General features: G+C 38.9%; 1 protein-coding gene across 1 annotated transcript in view; it reads right to left on the bottom strand.

Moving 5' to 3' along the window:
• Positions 1-1,613: 1,613 nt before the first annotated feature.
• Positions 1,614-20,574, bottom strand: part of scn8ab (sodium channel, voltage gated, type VIII, alpha subunit b) — a 71,276-nt gene continuing 52,315 nt past the window's right edge. Inside the window, exons 20-30 of the mRNA XM_055222039.1 lie at positions 19,683-19,685; positions 18,060-18,177; positions 16,914-17,068; positions 15,166-15,339; positions 11,215-11,337; positions 9,210-9,494; positions 7,407-7,460; positions 6,848-6,985; positions 5,521-5,625; positions 4,632-4,902; positions 1,614-3,998 (exon numbers count right to left, since the gene is read on the bottom strand). Of these exons, the coding sequence (XP_055078014.1) occupies positions 2,836-3,998; positions 4,632-4,902; positions 5,521-5,625; positions 6,848-6,985; positions 7,407-7,460; positions 9,210-9,494; positions 11,215-11,337; positions 15,166-15,339; positions 16,914-17,068; positions 18,060-18,177; positions 19,683-19,685 (2,589 nt within the window). The 3' untranslated portion in view covers positions 1,614-2,835. The remainder of the gene's footprint in view (positions 3,999-4,631; positions 4,903-5,520; positions 5,626-6,847; positions 6,986-7,406; positions 7,461-9,209; positions 9,495-11,214; positions 11,338-15,165; positions 15,340-16,913; positions 17,069-18,059; positions 18,178-19,682; positions 19,686-20,574) is intronic.

Raw genomic sequence — 20,574 nt, 5'->3', positions numbered from 1 at the left:
GTGCTTCTCAAACTGTGGTACGCGAGGTATGGAATCCGTATAGAACTTATCAAGATCGGACGCCCCATGCAGGATCACGTTAGCTTCATCTGGGTCAAGTTTAATACAAATCTTGTATTCATTTGCTTTTAAATAACGAATAATCAATCGATTTAGCCGTTTAGTCTCTAGATCAATTAATCATAGTTGGAGTCATAGTTACCCAAGATTTGTTTTCGCCAATTAATAGTTTTATTTAGATTATCAGGATTTCTATGGGATGACAGCAGAAAACAGAAGTGATTTGGTATTTTTTGGTATTTATCTGTGGAAAGTAAACTCATTAAACTCAGGATTCAAGTTTAATCTGTCTTTATATAAATACATAATTTCCTTCTTTTTTCTGCATGAGCTCCCCCTGCAGGTGTAGTCCTGTGAGTGCAGTTTGGGTCAGATACACAAAGATATCCAATAGTATCAAGAGCTTTTGCCATGCCCCCTTTTTAGTCGACCAATTGAACGCTAGCACGTGTCTTTAGTCCAACAAGAATTTCTTAAGGCGGCTACAGCCCTACTTGAAAGAACAATCTCTAGACTAATCGATTAACAATTGTTAGTAGCAGCCTTAGCCAGGACCAAGTACTACTCAGGGCTTGGGGGGTGTGGCCACATACTGTGAAGTGCATGTGCACACTGATTTGGATCATTTCATAAGACTTTTGCTTTGACAGATTTGTTTAGTTCGCTCCCCAAATTTATGAACAGTGATTCAAGAAGCGCCTGCCTGCTTTGAACACACAATCTGCTCAAGTCATTCTAATGTCATTAATACTCAGAGTTATATAGCAGTAGCGTTAATTAATCTGTATTTACAAAAATCGCACATGCCGTCAAAGAAACTCCTATCTTACAGTACTTATTTCTAAAAAGTTCCTTCATCGCTTCTGCAGTTTGTGATCTAGTTTGTTTAGCCTCAAATGTTGGATGTTCCATCTTCCATGTGGTTTGACTGCTTTAGTAGCTTTTGTGATTTCGATTTGTTTTTTTCGAAGACCCACACGCAGACCCACATGCAGCTACTGGACCAGGAAGCTCAGAGGAAGTGACATCATCGCACAACAGGAAGTGCAAAAGCTTGTGTTTGGTTAATCAACAGAACTACGATAAAAACTGTTTGCCGAGGCTCAGTTAAATATCGGGACGTTACAATTTCTCTGATTTTGTCTACAATCATATGAACTAAAATACATCTAGAAGTATTATAATGTAAATGGCTGTTTTGAGATGACTCTAGCCCTATTTCTAAGCAGGAAAAATGCCCCCTGGACAATTCAACAGCCAATATTTAAACAACATCGTGAGACAAAACACAAAATCTATGAAATCTGCCTCCACATTCACTTGCATTTTGTCGTAGAGCTTCTTAATAGTACATCTATTAATATCTCCTGAGAAAAAGGGATGGTGATTTTCAAGCGTTTGCATACATGTCTATAGCATCCTTCTGTGTCTTGCATGGACAAAATTTCCAAAAAAGGCAGAACTCTTTGGCTTCTCCGAACATATATTTTTTCCCGCTTGTGAAAAAAACATTCCCGAAATTAAAATAAGGCGCTCTCCAAAATTACAATTAAATTCATTATAGCGTCGTCATAGCAGCCCTTTTTGTTAACCACCAGAAAAACATACGGATGGAGTTAGCCTGTTGGATAGTTAGCCTGTCTACAATGCCCCTTTATAAGCAACTAAAGGCAAAAATGGTATGGTCTTAACATTGGTGCGTAGAAAAATAAACAAATGAATAATATATATTTTCAAAGCAGCAAATTAGTCTTTAAATCTTACCCATTGCTCCATAGTTCATTCTTATGTCAACATTTTAGCATACAGTTATTTGAAATGTGTTAATAACATAAAAAATATCGTTTTGTGTTACGGACCCACTTAGTTAGCACTTCAAAAATTCTCAACTTCCTCAAAATTTTGCCCGATCTCGAGTATTAGTGTCTTGTTGTGGACTATGATAATTCATGCAAGTTTTTTATTTTTTTCGTTTGATCAAAAACATGCCATCATGCAAAGTCATTTCTATGCATTTGAACAAGCACAATTATTTATGTTTGGAAACCGTTCTGAATAAATGTGAGGTTGAAGCCCTTGGCCCGTGTTGACCCCTATGTTATTATTATCAACATTAATAATAATAATAAATGAAACAGACCCTTTTAAACCAATTGGTGTAAAAGCCCATGTAAAAAAGCGCTCGGATGTGGGTGTAACAAATATCGAATGGCTATAACAGTAACATGGGCAGAGTTGTAGTTCTTTTTTCATTGCATTTTGCTGCATAAATTAACATCTAGCACTACGAAATCAAAAGCTCTCTCCATCGCATCCTCCGCTCACCAACCACATGTCCATCTATCCAAACGCACCACTCGCTTTAGGCTAGCAACAAGACGCAGCCAAAGTCCCCATACATGCCGTTGTCTTCCATAGGAATCCATTACTCACAGCCAAACATATATATGTTTTTTTTCCTGGTCAAAGTCCTTGCGTGATCGTTTGCGTAGTGGCGAGTTAGCAATCCTCCCATGTTCCTCTATATAGTAGGTATATCCCTCTAGTAATAGTTAATAGTCTAGGAACCTCATGGCCACACAGAATGCTAAAGAGTGTTCCGAGTTGCGTTCCCCCTTGCATAAATACAAGAATCGTAAACAAAATTTCTTGAATATTATTTTCTCGGACTTGCAAATGAAATCTGTACATCTGTGTGAGTGAGTTTCCTCTTGCTTGGAGTTAATATAGTTTAATAATTTCCAGTGTTATTATAAGTGTCATTCGTGAATCCTTTTAGCATTTCGATTCCCTGATGTCTTTGGGGTTTCTGCCTTTCTCCTTGCGCCCTCCCTTGCCGTCCATGTTGTCTTCCTGCTTCTCCTTCTCCGGTTTGGTCACGCTGTCGTACGAAGGCAGGGAGGCAGTTGACGGAGTTCCTTCTTTCTTGTCTTGCTCGCGATTGTCCTCGTTTTCGGGCTTGTTTTTCACCGGCTTGCGCTTGCATACGAAACCACGCCTAGCTAGATATGCGCGGTACGCTCTCTGGATGACCCTAGCCGATACGTCTTCCTGCTTTCTTCTCAAAGTTGTCGTAATCGGTTCGTAAGACACTTTGGAAGGATTGGCGGCTACGAATCGCTCCTCCATTTGTTGTCTAAGCATGTCCAGTTCGCCGCTGTCTCCTAGGACGCGCTTGGTAAAGGCAAAAAGAATATCTAGGCAGTGGATGCGGTCACCACTCACCATCGGCATATCCATGGCGATGAGTTCGATTGTGTTGGGTTTGGGAACGCGCAAGGGATGCTCTAGAGCGTCGGCAAAGTCCTCAAGCTTAGCATAGCTGATAAACTGCGACGCATCCGGATCGAACTTCTCCCAGATCTCGTAGAAGGTTTCAAAATCGTCTTCGCTGAGAGGATCGGCGCTCTCCTCCGTGGCTACGCTAAAGTTTTCCAAGATGATGGCGATGTACATGTTGACGACGATCAGGAAAGAGATGATAATGTACATGACGAAGAAGAAGATTCCGACGGATGGATTTCCGCAGTCTCCGGTAGCGGGGGTCCCGGCGTTTTCCAAGAACGGATCACAGTCGGGAGGGTAGTTCAGAATAGGCAACAGAAGACCGTCCCAGCCCGCGGAAGTGGTGATCATGAACAAGATAATCATACTGTTCCCAAATGTTTCAAAGTTGTACAAGTCGTCAATTCCAGCGCCGTGTTTTACGTATCCAAAGTTGGACATGCCAAATATGGAGAAGATGAACATGACCAAGAAGAGAAGGAGGCCGATGTTGAAGAGAGCAGGAAGGGACATCATCAGAGCAAAGAGCAGCGTCCGAATGCCTTTAGCACCTTTGATGAGACGCAGGATTCGACCGATACGAGCCAATCGGATCACTCGGAACAGAGTCGGGGACACAAAATACTTTTCGATCAGGTCAGCCAGGAACATACCTGAAAAAAACATTATTTTGTTACTAAAATATCGCAATTTTCTCAGTAATTTTCCCTGTATCGCCTGACTTAAAGAATATACCATGCTTTTGGCTAGTATATAGTTATAATCTGTGGATCATTATTTAATGTTTTGGACATTTTAAATCTCCATATCTAAAACCTACATGCATCACTGATTAAGAAAATTACATTGGAGAACATTGGCTCCCACTGGGCCCAACAACTTTTCAACATGGAAGTTGTAGTTTATTTTTATTCATAAGTCATTCTAGATCAATATTACTTATTTAAAATGTCCAAATTATAACACAATAATTCACAGGTGTCATGGATTACAATTTTATAGCAGAAAATAATCCCTCAGTGTCCAGTAGGTTCATAGTGGTCCATGGTGTGTACTAGTCTATGTGTCTTATACTTGTGAATGATACAGCTCAAGATCATTCTAAAGCTTCAGGAAAGGTTCATTTCTGTCCTGTGAATGGGACTTTTTTAGTATCGATACCTGCGAACAATGAGTACTGATTGGTTTTCATTGGTTTTCATTACTTGACAACCCTATTACCTACACCTCATAAAAAACATTCTCTCAGGCAAATAAAACACACAAACTCTGTTCCAGGTTCTTACCGACGATGGAAAGAATGACCACTACCACGTCGAAGATGTTCCAGCCGTTGGTGAAGTAGTAGTGCCTCAGAGCGAACAGTTTGAGGAGGAACTCTCCGGTGAATACCACGATGAAGATGAAGTTGATCCAGTACAGAACATTCTCAGTCTCCTCTGATTGGTCGTCCGTCTCCACCATCATCGTCACCATGTTCAGGCAGATCAGCATCATGATGGAGATGTCAAAGACCTGTTGCGTCACAAAGTCAAACACCATGCCCTGGATATTGTTCTGCAGAAAAAAACAAGAAAGGTTTAACATTAGACCAGTCACTGTAACAAATGTTAAAGGTCCAATATTACACAAAATAAACTCTCATGAGCTTTAATGTTCTAATGCTGTTACTTCATCAAAAACAGACCTGGAGTTGTGTTTTGCGTCATTCTCAGATGTTTGGGTAACACTTTATTATTAGTCTGTCCACATCTCCAAAGCTAAAAATGCTCTGTTTCACCTCACAAAGTGGTAGTTTTCAAGTTAACAGCTCCTTTTACCTTTAGTTCAGCAGAGATTGGCAATTCCAGGTCTGAAATTGTTCTAATGATTCTAGTGAAGGTGTGTGGAGTTGAAGATGGAACAAAGTGTTTTTAGTTTGAAAGAAGAACTCAGGTTAAATATGCAGGGTTTGTGTGTTAAACATGTGTGAATGAAACAAAACACAACTCCAGGTCTGTGTGTGATGAGGAAACAAAACTGGAACATTCTGGGTAGGGCAATAACATCTCCATGGAGACAAGCAGGTGGCTGACCCCATATCAGAAAAGTTATATAGTTCACAGCATTTTTTGTGTTAAGCCTTTTACATTTCTTCATACTACTGAAATTAAAATAAACAGATGTAAACCAAACCTGAGGCCTTGGGATCGGCTTTTGTGGTTTCTTGGAGCCGAGCTTTTTCATGGCGTTGTAGTATTTCTTCTGCTCTTCTGTCATGAAGATGTCCTGACCTCCAAAGTAAAGGCACAATACGACCTGGTTACAATCACAAACACTGCACAAACTGGAGATCTGCCTAAAGATCTGACTGGGTTTCGTTTTTGTTTCAGTTCAAATTTTTGTGGAGTTTCTGAGTCAGTTGATAGTTTAAGGAAAAATGATACTCGATAAACAGTTAAGACTAGACCCATAAATTAAATTAACTAATGGAAAAAACTAAAACAGATAGACAGAATGCAGGATTAGGGATGGGACAATATACAAGAATATTATTTATTGAGGCAAAAGGGGTAGAACAACAAAGATAATCCGTCTGTCTGACCAGAATGTGCAGAACAAACCTACTTCTCCATAATGTTCTCTTCTAGATCACTGTTGTTTAAATATGGAAGCTATTCATAAAATTTAAATTATGATTATTCATATCCATAAAATGTTTAAACTTTCAGCCACTTTAATCATTATCGTGATATAATCGTTAATCGTAATTATTTTGGCCATCATAATCATAACACCAAATTTTAATATTGTCCCATATCTATTCAAAATCCAAGACATTTGAAAACTATTCATTTTTTAACCAACTTGCTTTATAAACAGCAAAAAGAAAAAAAAAAAGACTGAACATTTAAAAAGTAGTCCCATATCTTCTAACCCTAACTGCAGTGTTTTACTGACAGAGGATTGGCTGTAGGCGTCTCCATTAAAAAGACCCGCCCTGATCACTGACCATCGAGAATATTAATCTTGATTCAAATTCAATTGATTACACACATAGACTATATATATATAAATGGACATAGCTAACCTGCTAGCCGCCGCACTCCAAATAAGAAGTGAACATGGACATGCTTTCGGCTCCATCAACTCTGGCTCCAATTCACTTTATATTGAAAAACTGTGTCCCCTCTCACTGTAACTGCTGCTGTCAGTCTCGTCATTTTGTTCTTAAAATGTTCATATTAACCCGCTCTACATGATCCTGGTGTTTTTGTATCACCATTTTGTCAGTAACTCAAGATAGGAACATTAATAACGGAAGAATCAGGCGTCTTCTTTCCCCAAGATCGCTCCTGCTAGCGTTAGCAACAGGTTTGATTGACAGCGTTGCTAAGGAACGTTACCTTCAACAGCCTCGCTCCAGATTGGCTTTTTAACCAGGACAGATCGACACCCAAATACTTCCATTATTAAACTATAAACATTGGAAAAAACTAAAAAGTGAAGTATAGTGTCTTATCTTTTTCTTTTGCTGGTTGAAGTTGTCAATGATAACACCAATGAAGAGGTTCAGAGTGAAGAAGGATCCAAAGATGATGAAGATGACAAAGTAGATGTACATGTACAGGTTGTCCTCGTACACTGGCTGGTCTTCCACCTGTAAAACAAAAATAACATTGAAAATAATCCTGACTATTTTCTTACCTTAAGGGCCTGCATCTGATTTTCCCCATGTATTTTGGCTAAATGTGTCTTGCCCTAGCACAGATATGTGTATAAGCAGCTCTCGAGGTAAAAATAAGTCAGCTGCGTGCTGTCTGTAATTAATTTTAATTGTTTTATTGTTCGATAATCAGGCAGCGCGCGTTGTCATGCTAGTTGTTGTGAGCTTTGGTCTTTGGAAGTTGTGAAAAGAACTTAGAAACTCTTAGGATGCTCAGAATGCATAAGATAAGTGAGGAACCACTTTGGACCACTGCAAACCGTCTAAAATGAACTAGTTTTGTTTTTCATGTTTTTAAGACGGTAAAAATCAGGTGCAGTCCCTTTAATTTTTATACAAATGTAAGTAGTGTTACCTTTCTAGAATCTATAGCAGCATACATAATGTCCATCCAGCCTTTGAATGTTGCCTGTGGAGAAAAAAATTATGTTACAAAAGCCATTTCAAAACTACTACCTCCAGATTCACATTTTGGGTCCAAGTCATTTAAAGATGCACTACATAACTTTTTCTGGTCTTAAGTAGTTGGCACTAACAACAAGTTACAGGTCAGATCTATTGAGAGGTGACCCCGCTCAGAGTAAGAACACGAGTCTTTTAAGCAGGTATTTTTGAGCAAAAAAAACACCTATAATTGAATAAATCCAAGACAGATAAATTTAATGTTCCAGGCAAGGCAATAACATTTCTATGGAGACAGGCAGGTAGCAGGTCTCCCACCAGAAAAGTTACGTAGTGCACCTTAAAACCAATAGCTGACATTAAAGAGCATATGGCAGGTTAGACTATGCATTTTACAGGTTTTAAAGGTCCATATCACACAGTTTTCTAATCTATGTTATAATGTTGTGTTCTCATCACAAACAGACCTGGAGTTGTCTTCAGTTTCATTCACATACAATCCTGCATATTTAGGCTGAGTTCTTCTCCGAAACTGAAAATCACTCTGTTTTGTCTGTGATGTCATGTGGTAATACAAGAAGTGCTTCATCATTTGGATAATTTCAACCCTGGAATTGCCAATCTCTATTGAACTAAAGGTAAAAGAAGCTGTTAAAAACTACCACTTCATGACATCACAAGGTGGAACAGAGCATTTTGAGCTTTGGAGATGTAGACAGACTAATAATAAAGGGCTCAACATGGACTCAAACATGTGAAAGAAACAAAACACAACTCCAGGTCAGTTTTTGATGAGGTAACAGCATTAGAACATGGTTTAAAGCTCACAAGAGTCTATTTTGTGTAATATAGAACCTTTAACATCATTATAATATTAACAAGAGCAAAAACCTGTCTAAATTACATAGTAGTTATGAGTAGACAAATACAAATAGATGACAACACCTTTAATTGTTAAATGAAGGTTTAATGCCTTTCTTGCGCGTCACTTGTCCCTGCATTTTGGATGGAGCTTTCGGAGTTAGAGCTACTACTACTATTTCTTCTAAACTATTTCTTCCACAAACTGACACTTAACTGACGTAAAACTATGTTAAATATTTAGCACAGGTAATATCCACCAAAAAAGTCAGACTTAGAAAAACATGAAAACCTGTTCTATGCACTTTAACTTTACACCAGTCCTATTGTGCTTGTGTTTCTATAGTTCTCATCTGTGACCCCTGTGGATCATTATGTCAGAATTTTCACATTTTAAATCACAATATTGATCTTAAACGATTTAATAAAAGAAACAAGTCAGCTGGCTGTGTTAAAAAACTGAGGTGCCCAATGGGAGCTGACGTTGCTGTAAACGTCATCACAACAAAGCACTGCATGCTGTCGCCTCCTCCTATGGACACCTGCACATCACACTAGTGAGCAGCCCATTTTTTTCATTTGTACCAAAATGACTATGTGAAGCTGTCGAATCCTACGAGTATCACCGATTAAGAAAATAAAACTGGAGATGGAAGTGCGTACGTCACAGTGGGTGTGTACGTCACAGTGGGCGTGTACCGGTGGATGGGGTTTGATCATCAATATAGCATCTTGGAAATAATTGTTTAAAGATTACTCAAACATGAATCACTCCAAATACAACTTCAGAGGCTCAATGAGAAAAACGACTTGAACATGAATAAAATCTCTGAAAAGTCCATTTTGCAGAATACGTCTGTTTTAATAGTGAATAGAATTGTAAAGTTGCTCTTACCACTTGCAGCAGAGCCAAGTACCCCGACCCCACATTGTCAAAGTTGATCTTGACATTCTTCCATCGAACCTCGCTGTGGTTTGAATTGATCAAAGCGAAACATTGCGTTTTGTTGTTGACATCCTCTGGTAGAAAAGATTCCTCGGAAGTCTCGTTATAACAGTAGTAGTACTTCCCAGCAAACAGATTCACTCCCATGATACTGAAGATAAGCCAGAAGATCAAACACACCAGCAGCACGTTCATGATGGAGGGGATGGCACCCACCAAGGCGTTGACCACCACCTACGCAAGGGGGAGGACACAGAGGAGCAGTGACCCAACATGCAATGGCTACTTTAAAGGTTAACATATACAGAAATGCATATTTGATTGCTCCATTTTTCCATCAAATTAATTAAAATGGTATTATACGTAAGCTTGATAAACTAAGGAAGAGCCTGGTTCAGTCCTGGAGAATACAGGGACCCACACCGACATTCTAAATCCCTCCCACTCCTCCCATTGGCCAGTTTTCATGCTCTGAGTGAACGACAGGCGAGTTTAACCAATCATAGCAAATAATTATGGCTTTAGTTATCTCTTAACAGCAATATAAAGACTATCTAATTTTTTTCCCTGTATTTGAGCAACATATGTCTTACTCTGGTAAAGTTATATTTTAAAAGCCGCTCTTGAGGTCAAAATAAGTCCACTGTGTACTATCTGAATCTAGTCATAAAGAGTTTTATTGTCTAAGAAACAAGAAAACTCCACTCTGGTCTCTGAAAGTTGTGAAAACACTTCATGGTGAATAATTAGGATGCTCTCAATGCATAAAGTAAGTGAGGAATAACTTTTTACCACTGCAAACTAATTCTGTTTTTCACATTTTGAATACAGTAAAAATCATGTACAGGGCCTTTAATTAACATTTGTCATATTTGTGTCTTTCGTCGTGTTTTTCCTAACATTACTCGCAACTAGAAAGGTATGCCGAGCCAAAGGGCACAACGGCAGACCAAGACTCAAACCCACAACTCTCGGTACCATAGGTACAACTGCTAGTTGTAAATAAAAGTGGACTTATTCTATATATGGACTAGACCAGGACTAAAACAGGACCAAACCAAATGTAGATCCCGACCAAACCAGGCTCTAGAGTAAAAGTACTTGTCTTTGGATGTATGGTTTTGGTTTAGGAGAACGTGAATGTGCATTTCCAGACAGATTGCATGCTCCTATAGACTGCTGAATTAATCTAAGTTAAAGATTTTAAGAGGATTTAAGTAAGACATATAAAACAGTTGCAAAATGGTAAATCAAAATGGAATGAGGATTCAGGTTGGTGAGCAGGGATGGCAGGGAGGGGAGGGGAATGCAACCAGAAGTTTGTAGATCTTCCAGTGTGACAATGCCAAAGCCAAACTGTGGTAGGTCAGATAACAGAAGTCAGTCAGGAGTTTTTCTTCCCAGCAACAAGCAGAGACTGCACCAGCTCAGACAGTGAACATGCTTCAGTGCTGCTCCAGAGGAGACACAGCTACTCAGGGGTCATTGACATGCAACAGAGATGCACTGTCTGCACACACGTCTGCACACACGTCTACACCCACGTCTACACACACGTCTGCACACACGTTTGGATCCAATTCAATTTCCTTTTTTGTTCATCCTCAAATGACCCTTGGATTGCTGTGCTACAAAGGCGTTTCTGATCGTTTGGTTCATTTTCACCACTTCTGTGAGGTCATTTTAAAGCACTCAACATTGGTTTGAGAAGACATTACTTTTGATTGCAAATTGCTTCTTTTGTTTTCAGTAAAATAAATGAAATGAAATGGTGAATCAAATCAGATGCTTTAAGAACATCTGAGATGATCTGCATTCATGCAAAAGCTCCTTGTGGAGAAAAGGCCAGATTCCCTCTTGAAGACGTTTAAAGGTCTTTGGTTGGTTCTGCTTGGTTGGCTCCAGCATGCGTGTATAGTTGGACATGCAGAAGGCCTGGTGTCTGGGGTCTTACCCTCATCCCTTCAAAACGTGAAAGGGCTCTGAGGGGCCGCAAGGCCCTCAGTGTCCTGAGGGACTTAATCGGGCCTAGATCGGAGTAGCCCAGTGCATTAGCTATAAGGCTGACTATAGACACCTACACATGGGACAGAGGGGAGGGGCAGAGGAGAGAGGAGCCACAGTTAGAGACCTACAGGTTACACTACACACACATTACATCCAGGGGGCGTCATCTTATCCTCTACAGGTTAGCTCAAATAGGCCCAGATTTGTCCTTTTGTGTTCGTTTGGTTTAGTTTGGCAAGCCAGTGTGAGGTGACAACCAGCTTAACAGCACAGTGAGCACACCTGGAAAAAAAACTTGTGGTTGACAAAGTGAAGAGAGAGTCAGACGAAGGGGAAAGAGGAGATGTCTTCACAAAACACTAAACCCACAGAAACACACACGATATTCAACATGGTCACGATACACAACAGTACACGGTCCACACCAAAGCTTCAAGTGGGGAGAGAAAGGCAGAGGTTGAGGACACTTTCAGGGTCAAAGGTCAGAGGGCATAACCTGTGAAAGTCTCAACACGACACTGAGCCTTACCCCTGCAGCACCAGGAGCACTCACAGGCGGCGCTATACTCTCTACTTTAAGAGAGACACAGTTATATTCAAACCGGCTGCAAAAGAAGGGGACAGGTCAGAGCACGTGTCAACAACAAGCAAAAGGCAATTCCTACACTGCAAAACTCAACATCTAGACCAGTTAAAATGACTTGAATTCAAAATAATCATTTTAAATACTGCACCTTTAAATACTGTGGTTTTAAAGGGCCTGAACCTGGTTTTCCCCATGTGTCTGAGCTAAGTATGTCTTTCCCCAGTACAGATAGATTGTATAAGCAACTCTTGAGGTAAAAATAAGTCCACTGGTATGCTGTCTCCATCTACTTATAAAGCGTTCTATTAATAATAATCAGTAAGTGCGGTGTCAGCATGCTAGTTGTCTCTACTCTGATCTCTGAGAGTTGTGAAAAGCACTTATAAACTCATTGCGGTGAATAATTAAGTTCGTAATGCATAAGGTGAGTAAATTGAAGTCATTTTAAATGAGGCTAGACGTTTCATTTTTGCAGTGTAAGTACAGTAGAGCATTGTAGGGCTGCAAGATTCAGGGAGACTGGCTAATTATAAAATTTTGATTTGATTGTGATCAACCTGGCAGCTCTAATCACCATTAAAATAAAGACACAGTAGCTTCTAGACAGGACTGCACAATATACAACATATTTTAACTTTGTCCACGCCCTGTCCTATATATATATATATATATATATATATATATATATATATATACATACACACACACACACACTCACTCACCTAAAGGATTATTAGGAACACCTGTTCAATTTCTCTTTAATGCAATTATCTAATCAACCAATCACATGGCAGTTGCTTCAATGCATTTAGGGGTGTGGTCCTGGTCAAGACAATCTCCTGAACTCCAAACTGAATGTCAGAATGGGAAAGAAAGGTGATTTAAGCAATTCTGAGCGTGGCATGGTTGTTGGTGCCAAGACGGGCCGGTCTGAGTATTTCACAATCTGCTCAGTTACTGGGATTTTCACGCACAACCATTTCTAGGGTTTACAAAGAATGGTGTGAAAAGGGAAAAACATCCAGTATGCGGCAGTCCTGTGGGCGAAAATGCCTTGTTGATGCTAGAGGTCAGAGGAGAATGGGTCGAGTGATTCAAGCTGATAGAAGAGCAACGTTGACTGAAATAACCACTCGTCACAACCGAGGAATGCAGCAAAGCATTTGTGAAGCCACAACACGCACAACCTTGAGGCGAATGGGCTACAACAGCAGGAGACCCCACCGGGTACCACTCATCTCCACTACAAATAGGAAAAAGAGGCTACAATTTGCACGAGCTCACCAAAATTGGACAGTTGAAGACTGGAAAAATGTTGCCTGGTCTGATGAGTCTCGATTTCTGTTGAGACATTCAAATGGTAGAGTCAGAATTTGGCGTAAACAGAATGAGAACATGGATCCATCCTGCCTTGTTACCACTGTGCAGGCTGGTGGTGGTGGTGTAATGGTGTGGGGGATGTTTTCTTGGCACACTTTAGGTCCCTTAGTGCCAATTGGGCATTGTTTAAATGCCACAGGCTACCTGAACATTGTTTCTGACCATGTCCATCCCTTCATGACCACCATGTACCCATCCTCTGATGGCTACTTCCAGCAGGATAATGCACCATGTCATAAAGCTCGAATCATTTCAAATTGGTTTCTTGAACATGACAATGAGTTCACTGTACTACAATGGCCCCCACAGTCACCAGATCTCAACCCCATAGAGCATCTTTGGTATGTGGTGGAACGGGAGCTTCGTGCCCTAAATGTGCATCCCACAAATCTCCATCAACTGCAAGATGCTCCTATCAATATGGGCCAACATTTCTAAAGAATGAATCAGCACCTTGTTGAATCAATGCCACGTAGAATTAAGGCAGTTCTGAAGGCGAAAGGAGGTCAAACACTGTATTAGTATGGTGTTCCTAATAATCCTTCAGGTGAGTGTGTGTGTGTGTGTGTATATATATATATATATATATATATATATATATATATATATAAAGAAAGAAATGCTAGCAAAAGAAAAATTTAATTCAGTTAAGTTCTGGTCAGATTACTGCTGGACACTGCCTTATATCTGAAGAGAGGAGCTAACTACACTGAAGCTAACACACCTGTTTGTTTACAGTTTCTGTTTGTTGACTAGGTCTATTGTGCTACACTAAGTGTGAACTGTGCCTGAGTCATATTTTGCATAATTTTGCATTCTGAATTATAAATTAACTTCCGTACATGAATTAATTCATGTACGGAAGTTTGTACTAAGAAAAATACTTGGCCCTGTGGTGTCACCTGCTTGTCTCCCTGGAGAGAATAATTTAATGCCATACTGTGGAACTTTCCAGGCAAAACGATAACATCTCCATGGAGACAAGCATGTGGCATTCCCTTCGCATAGTGCACCTTTAATGCTTTTCACAGTTCAGTAAAGCATGGTTTTAATAGTGTTGAATACTGTGCAGCCCAACTTCACAAGCTCTCACCACAGAGGCTAAAGCATAGGCTCCTGTTAATGGCATTTAATCTACTCATATTTATACATCTTATACTGTTGTTACCTCCTCAAAATCATATCTGGAGTTGTGTTTTATTTCATTCACACGTGTTTGAGTAACCCTTTATTATTAGTCTGTCTACATCTCCCAAGCTCAAAATGCTCTGTTCCACCTTGTGATGTCATGAAGTGGTATTTTTCAAGTTAACAGCTCCTTTTACCTTTAGTTCAGGAGAGATTGTCAATTCTAGAAATTATCCAAATGATTCTAGTGAATGTATATGGAGTTTAAAAGCACAGTGGAGCACTTCTTGTATGACATCACAAGGTGGAACAGGGTGTTTTGAGTTTCAGAAACGTATTTAGCCTAAACATGCAGGGTTTGTGTGTTAAACATGTGAATGAATCAAAACACAACTCCAGGTCTGTTTGTGATGAGGAAACACCATAACATAGATCAGAAAATAGTGCAATACAAGCACTTTAATATTGAAATACAAGAGAAAATCTAAAATTAAAAAGTATAAAAACAAATGTAATTTCACTTTACCACACAATGAACATTGCTTGTATTTGTATTTGTGTTTGTGTTTGTATTTGTATTTGTATTTGTGTTTGTGTTTGTGTTTGTGTTTGTGTTTGTGTTTGTGTTTGTATTTGTATTTGTATTTGTGTTTGTATTTGTGTTTGTATTTGTATTTGTATTTGTATTTGTATTTGTATTTGTATTTGTATTTGTATTGTATTGCTTGTATCCATTTTGACCTGTGTAGCATTTTGTATTTCAGTGCAGACAAACGGGAAGTATTAAAACAATATCTGACTTACATCCACAATGAAGAAGTCGAGCCAGCACCAGGCGTTGGTGAAGTACTTGACGAAGCCGTATGCGACCCACTTCAGCAACATCTCCAGGATAAAGATGTATGTGAACACTCTGTCTGCGTACTCCAGAATGATCTTTACTGTTTTCCTCTGTTCAATATAGACGTCTTCAAACGCCTGGAGACAAAGGCCATTTGAATCAGGTTGTGTTGGTCTTAAGGTAATAAAAGTTCATTTCTGTATTAATAATATTCTGATGTAAATGTTCTGCATTAGTCTGACAGCACTTTTTCAGATGCTCCACATTCCTTCCCTCACTTGCCCAGGGCAGACTGATACAATTGAGGCTGTCAATCTGCGCCACTGGCCCCTCCGACCACCACCAACACACCACACACACCATATTCATACTAGGCAATCTGAGTGAAGTGCTTTGCTTAATCGTTCAGGCCCTAGCAATATGGTTATTTTAATATGGTTTTAATATGATTAAAAGCTCAAAGTTAATTGTACATAATGTGTACAAAAAAAGTTGTATTTTCAGAGATCCATGCATGTTTGCGTAATCCAGTATTGTCCTATACTCAAGTGTTCAGAAGATGTCTTGTTTTCATCTACCCCTTATCTCTGCCCACAGCCCAGATTATTTGAAAAGTTGAAAAATGTTCATCCATCTTCAAACAATAATAATATTAAATTGTACATCATAAATTAAAATCCGCTACTTGCTACAGGGAAATGGCACCATCAACTTTTACAATGAGCAACGTGTAAAATCCTTATCTACATGTGATCACTCTAATTACCAGAAATAAAATGTCTTTAACATTATGGAAAATGAGCCTGTTGTAATAAATCATTGTAAGGAACCCTCCCTCAGTCCTGAAGCTGCAGTCTAAGCTGGTTTGGGAGGTTGTGCGTTAAAGACATTCACAGTGAGCCACATGTCCTGAGATTATCTATGGGGCAGTGCCACTACAACACTGACGAAGTTAAGTCATTACTGATCCCAAAAATGTCATTGAGTGTCCAAAAAAGCACTATATAAGTCAGATGTATTATTATTGTTATTATTATTTTAAATGTATTGATACTTCGAAGCTGACGTTATCAACATTCTCTGGGGGTGTGATGCTAACTGTTGGCTCCATTCTGTCTGCAGCTCTGTTTCTCAAATTAGATTTTAATTTGTTTCACACAATCTGACCAAGAGCTGATTTAGCTGGAACTACAACAGGTGATCTGATTTTGTGCAGTTAAACAAGTCCCTCGCAAATAACATTAGTCACAAGCTAGCTACCATTAGCCAACAGTTTTTCAGACACTGTCAGCTTTTTGTGTAAATCAAACAGGAACATGAATGCTCGGATTGATCACAGGCTCCAGAAAATGTGCTGTTTAGATCCATTTTGTATTTTTTCTTGAGTTTTCAGACTATCTTAAAACTTTTTGTTAATGTTCGCCGAAGTGGGCATTGTATCACCATGGTAACAGCTGAACATTCTGTCATAGACAGGCATGTAGAACTCCCCCAGCGTGACATCACTGGAAAAAGTGGTGCTATTTAAAAGGTACCCAGCCCTATATACTGCAGATATTTCAAATGTATTTATACAGTACAATATCATAGTGTATTGTAAATGGAGACAGAACCAGACCATTGTGTCCTGTCTGCATCTAATAAAAAAATGCTGTTAGCTTGCTAGTGTGCGCATGTGTTCGTATGTGTGTGTATGTGTGTGTGTGTGTACCAGGGCTCCGCTGCTAAGCAGGATCATGAAGATGATGAGCGTTTCAAACCAGTTGTGCTCCACGATGAGGTAACAGGTTTTTCTGAGGAACCACCAGTGCTTCCCCCAGCCGTGAGTGATGGGAACGTCACAGCACTTGTACTTAGCCACACACTCTGCACAAAGACACACAAAAACAGTGAGAAGTACTCAGCCACACACTCTGCACAAACACACACAAAACAGTGAGCCACACACTCTGCACAAACACACACAAAACAGTGAGATGCTCATTTGAAACAATAAGTGTGAGTCAGGCCTGTACTTGTTTAGTCCATGGAGTCTTAGTGAACTAATTCTATTTAGACTATAAGAATTTATGAAAGACAACAGCAGAAAGAAGTGAGTGAATGAGTGGAAGATTTGTTATTTTTTGGTATTTATCTGTAAAAAAGTAAAATTAAACTCATGACTCACAAGCTTAATCCATCTTCATATAAATACATTGTTTCTTTGTCCTTTTTTATGAATAAATAGTTGTTTTTGAATAAACTCCCCCTGCAGGTGTAGTCTTATGAGTGCAGTTTGAGTCAGAAACATAGAGATAAGTTATAGTTTTGAGAGCTTTGGCCATGCCCTTGTCTGGGATCCAGAATACACAATTCTTCAATACTTTACAAAGATGTGAGTCTGGTCATCTGTGAATGTCCCCTGTTTTCAAATGATTGACAGGTAGATTAGCCTATCAGAGACATACCTCATCAAAAACATACCTGAAATTGTGTTTTATTTTATTCACACATGTTTGAGTAATCCTTTATTATTAGTCTGTCTACATCTCCAAAGCTCAAAATGCTCTGTTCCACCCTGTGATGTCACGAAGTGGTTTAATTTGAGAGCTACTTTTTACCTTTAGTTCAGCATATTGGCAATACCAAGGCTAAAAAAGAGCACTTCCTGTATTACCACATGACATTACAAGGTGGATCTTTTCTGTTTGAGAGACAAACTCAGCCTAAATATGCAGGGTTTGTGTGTTAAACATGTGTGAATGAAACAAAACACAACTCCAGGTTTGTTTGTGATAAGGAAACAGCCTTTTAACATAGATCATACAATTGCCTAATATGGTCCCTTTAAATTAAAATATAAATCTATCTTCTGCACCATCAGTCCAGCAGGGCTCTGGGTCGATGTACTCCTCCACCACCTCCACCACAGCCACCTCCTCCACGTCGGGCTTTATGTCGATGGTGCTGCCCTCCGAGGAGCTCGTGTCATCCAGCTGCAAACACAAAGAGTACAGGTTCAATCATCGTTTATGCTATGACATATATGTGCTTGTATAACTTATGTATGTGTGTGTAGAAGGGGTATGACTCAATATTCGGTGTTCCCCCTGTATCTGGATGGGATTCCTCTGAGTGTTCTAGCTTTACCCATTGAGGTCTAAGGTTAAGGTGCACTTTAAAAGTCCCTGTAGGAAACTTTGTCCTCTGCATTTGACCCATCCTTCAAATCCACAACCTGTCAGGAGCAGCGGACCCATCTCCAGATCTTAAGTCTTGGTCAGGACCTTAGCTGGAGGATTTGACCTATTGTGCATGTTTTGGGTTAATAGGACAAGCCGGAGTGCCCGGAGGGAACCCAGACACAAGGAGAACATGCAAACTCCACACAGAAAGGCAGAGGAGTCAAACCCTGAACCTTCTTGCTGTGAGGCGAGAGTGCTAACTACTCCAACCTAAAACATTCAACAGTCAAATCCAGTGGTATCCAACTCTTTTTCTTTCACATTTAAAGCCGCACTACAGAACTTTTCTGGTTGATAGTCCACCACCTGCTCGTCTCCATGGAGATGTAATTCCTTTGCCTGGAATGTTTCACATTATGGCATTAAACTTATCTCTCTTGCGTCTGTGTAATCCCTCTGCCATCCAGGTATGATCCATTGTAAAAGAAAAATTCAAATTTGCTTGTATGCTTGTCTCCATGGAGATAGACAAGTAATATTGTGGAAGATTCTAGGTGAAGCAATAACATCTCCATGGAGATGAGCTGGTGACGCACTTTCCACCAGAAAAGTTGCATAGTGCCCCTTTAAAGCTGATCGTTTGACTTTTGGCTGTGTTAGACGTATGGGGGACAGGGCACACTGCCAGCTCAGCCATTACTCAGGCCTCACTCTAGATTTAAATGTGATTCACGATTCAGAGCCGGGCCTGGTGACTCATCCATGTGTTTCTGCATGTGGCTACTTCCGTTTATAAGTAACATTTTAAGGGATTTTTTCCTATATAAAAGATATAATATTCTGTTTTAAACGAATAATCACTATGGCAAAGGTCCTAATTGTTGTATCGCTGTGAGACGTGAGGATAGACCCTTTAAAATGTCATCATCAGAATCTTCACAAAAAAATAAAATACCAAATAACATATTTTGAATACAGTGGTCCCTCGTTATATTACAGTTCACCTTTCGCGTTCTTGCTGTTTCACAGATTTTTTTTTTGTGCAGTTTTACATGCTTTTTTACAGTGTATGAGCATGCATTGTGTTCTGTGTCCTGATTGGCTGAGGGACTGTAGACCATTGTCCCTCAGTCTCCTCTGTGTCGTGTCTCCTGTACAGTACAGAATGTGTTCAGACAAATTTATGTAACCTTTGATTTATTTGACGTATATTATTTTATGTATTAACATTTATTTTCAGTCATTAGTGTTTTGTTTGTACTTATTTTATTAACAATGAATATTATTTAATATATTATGTTGGATACATTATTTACTTTCTTCATAATAATATTGGCTCCTACTTATTGTTGCAGTACAGCGCATTTGAGGAGCACAGATAAAAATGTAACAAGAGTGAATGCACATGAAATGAGATGAGTTAAGTTGTTGAATAAAGAGTGAGAGTGTTTAAAGAGAGAAATGTGAGAAAATGTTAATGTCTGTCTGAAAAAAGTGTATAAAGTGTGTGGTGAGGGGTTTTACAGCCCTAAAACATATATAATATTGTAAAAAATAAAGCTGACTACGTGGATTTCACTTATTGTGGGTTATTTTTAGAACGTAACCCCCACAATAAATGAGAGACCACTGTAATTAACAGATGTCAGAGCTAAATGGTGAGAATGTTAAGAATTTATAAAAGCTACAATTTTGAATTTGAATTGGTAGAAATATCAATGGGTTTGGTTTTCTATTACAAGGGATGAAAAAAAAAAATCAATATCATATAATATCATTTGTGGCGAAGGATGTCATAAAAATAAAGTATTCTTAAGTATTGAGGATTTGTCGAGAATTGGGTAATAACCTCCTATTAAATTAGATTAAAAATAAATTAATAAAATAAAAATAAAAAACAAAATAAAAATAAAAACTAAAATACTAATAAAAACTAAAATAAAAATAAAAACTAAATACTAATAAAAACAAAAATACAAATAAAAACTAAAATACAAATAAAAGCAAAAATAAAAACTAAAAGAAAAAGAAAAACTAAAATACAAATAAAAACTAAAAGAAAAACTAAAATTAAATTCAAAGTTAACATCTTCATTCTCACTGTAGCTGAGTGGTTTTCATCTGCTGCGTTAATTTAGAATGTTTTATGATATTCTGAGGCTAATCCCAAACTCCCCATTAAAACTGCATTATGTTCCACTTCCCTTT

The sequence above is a fragment of the Periophthalmus magnuspinnatus genome, chromosome 5 (genome assembly GCF_009829125.3).
Source record: "Periophthalmus magnuspinnatus isolate fPerMag1 chromosome 5, fPerMag1.2.pri, whole genome shotgun sequence".
In the NCBI taxonomy this organism is placed as follows: Eukaryota; Metazoa; Chordata; class Actinopteri; order Gobiiformes; family Gobiidae; genus Periophthalmus; species Periophthalmus magnuspinnatus.
This window is presented reverse-complemented; position numbering and strand designations above follow the sequence as displayed.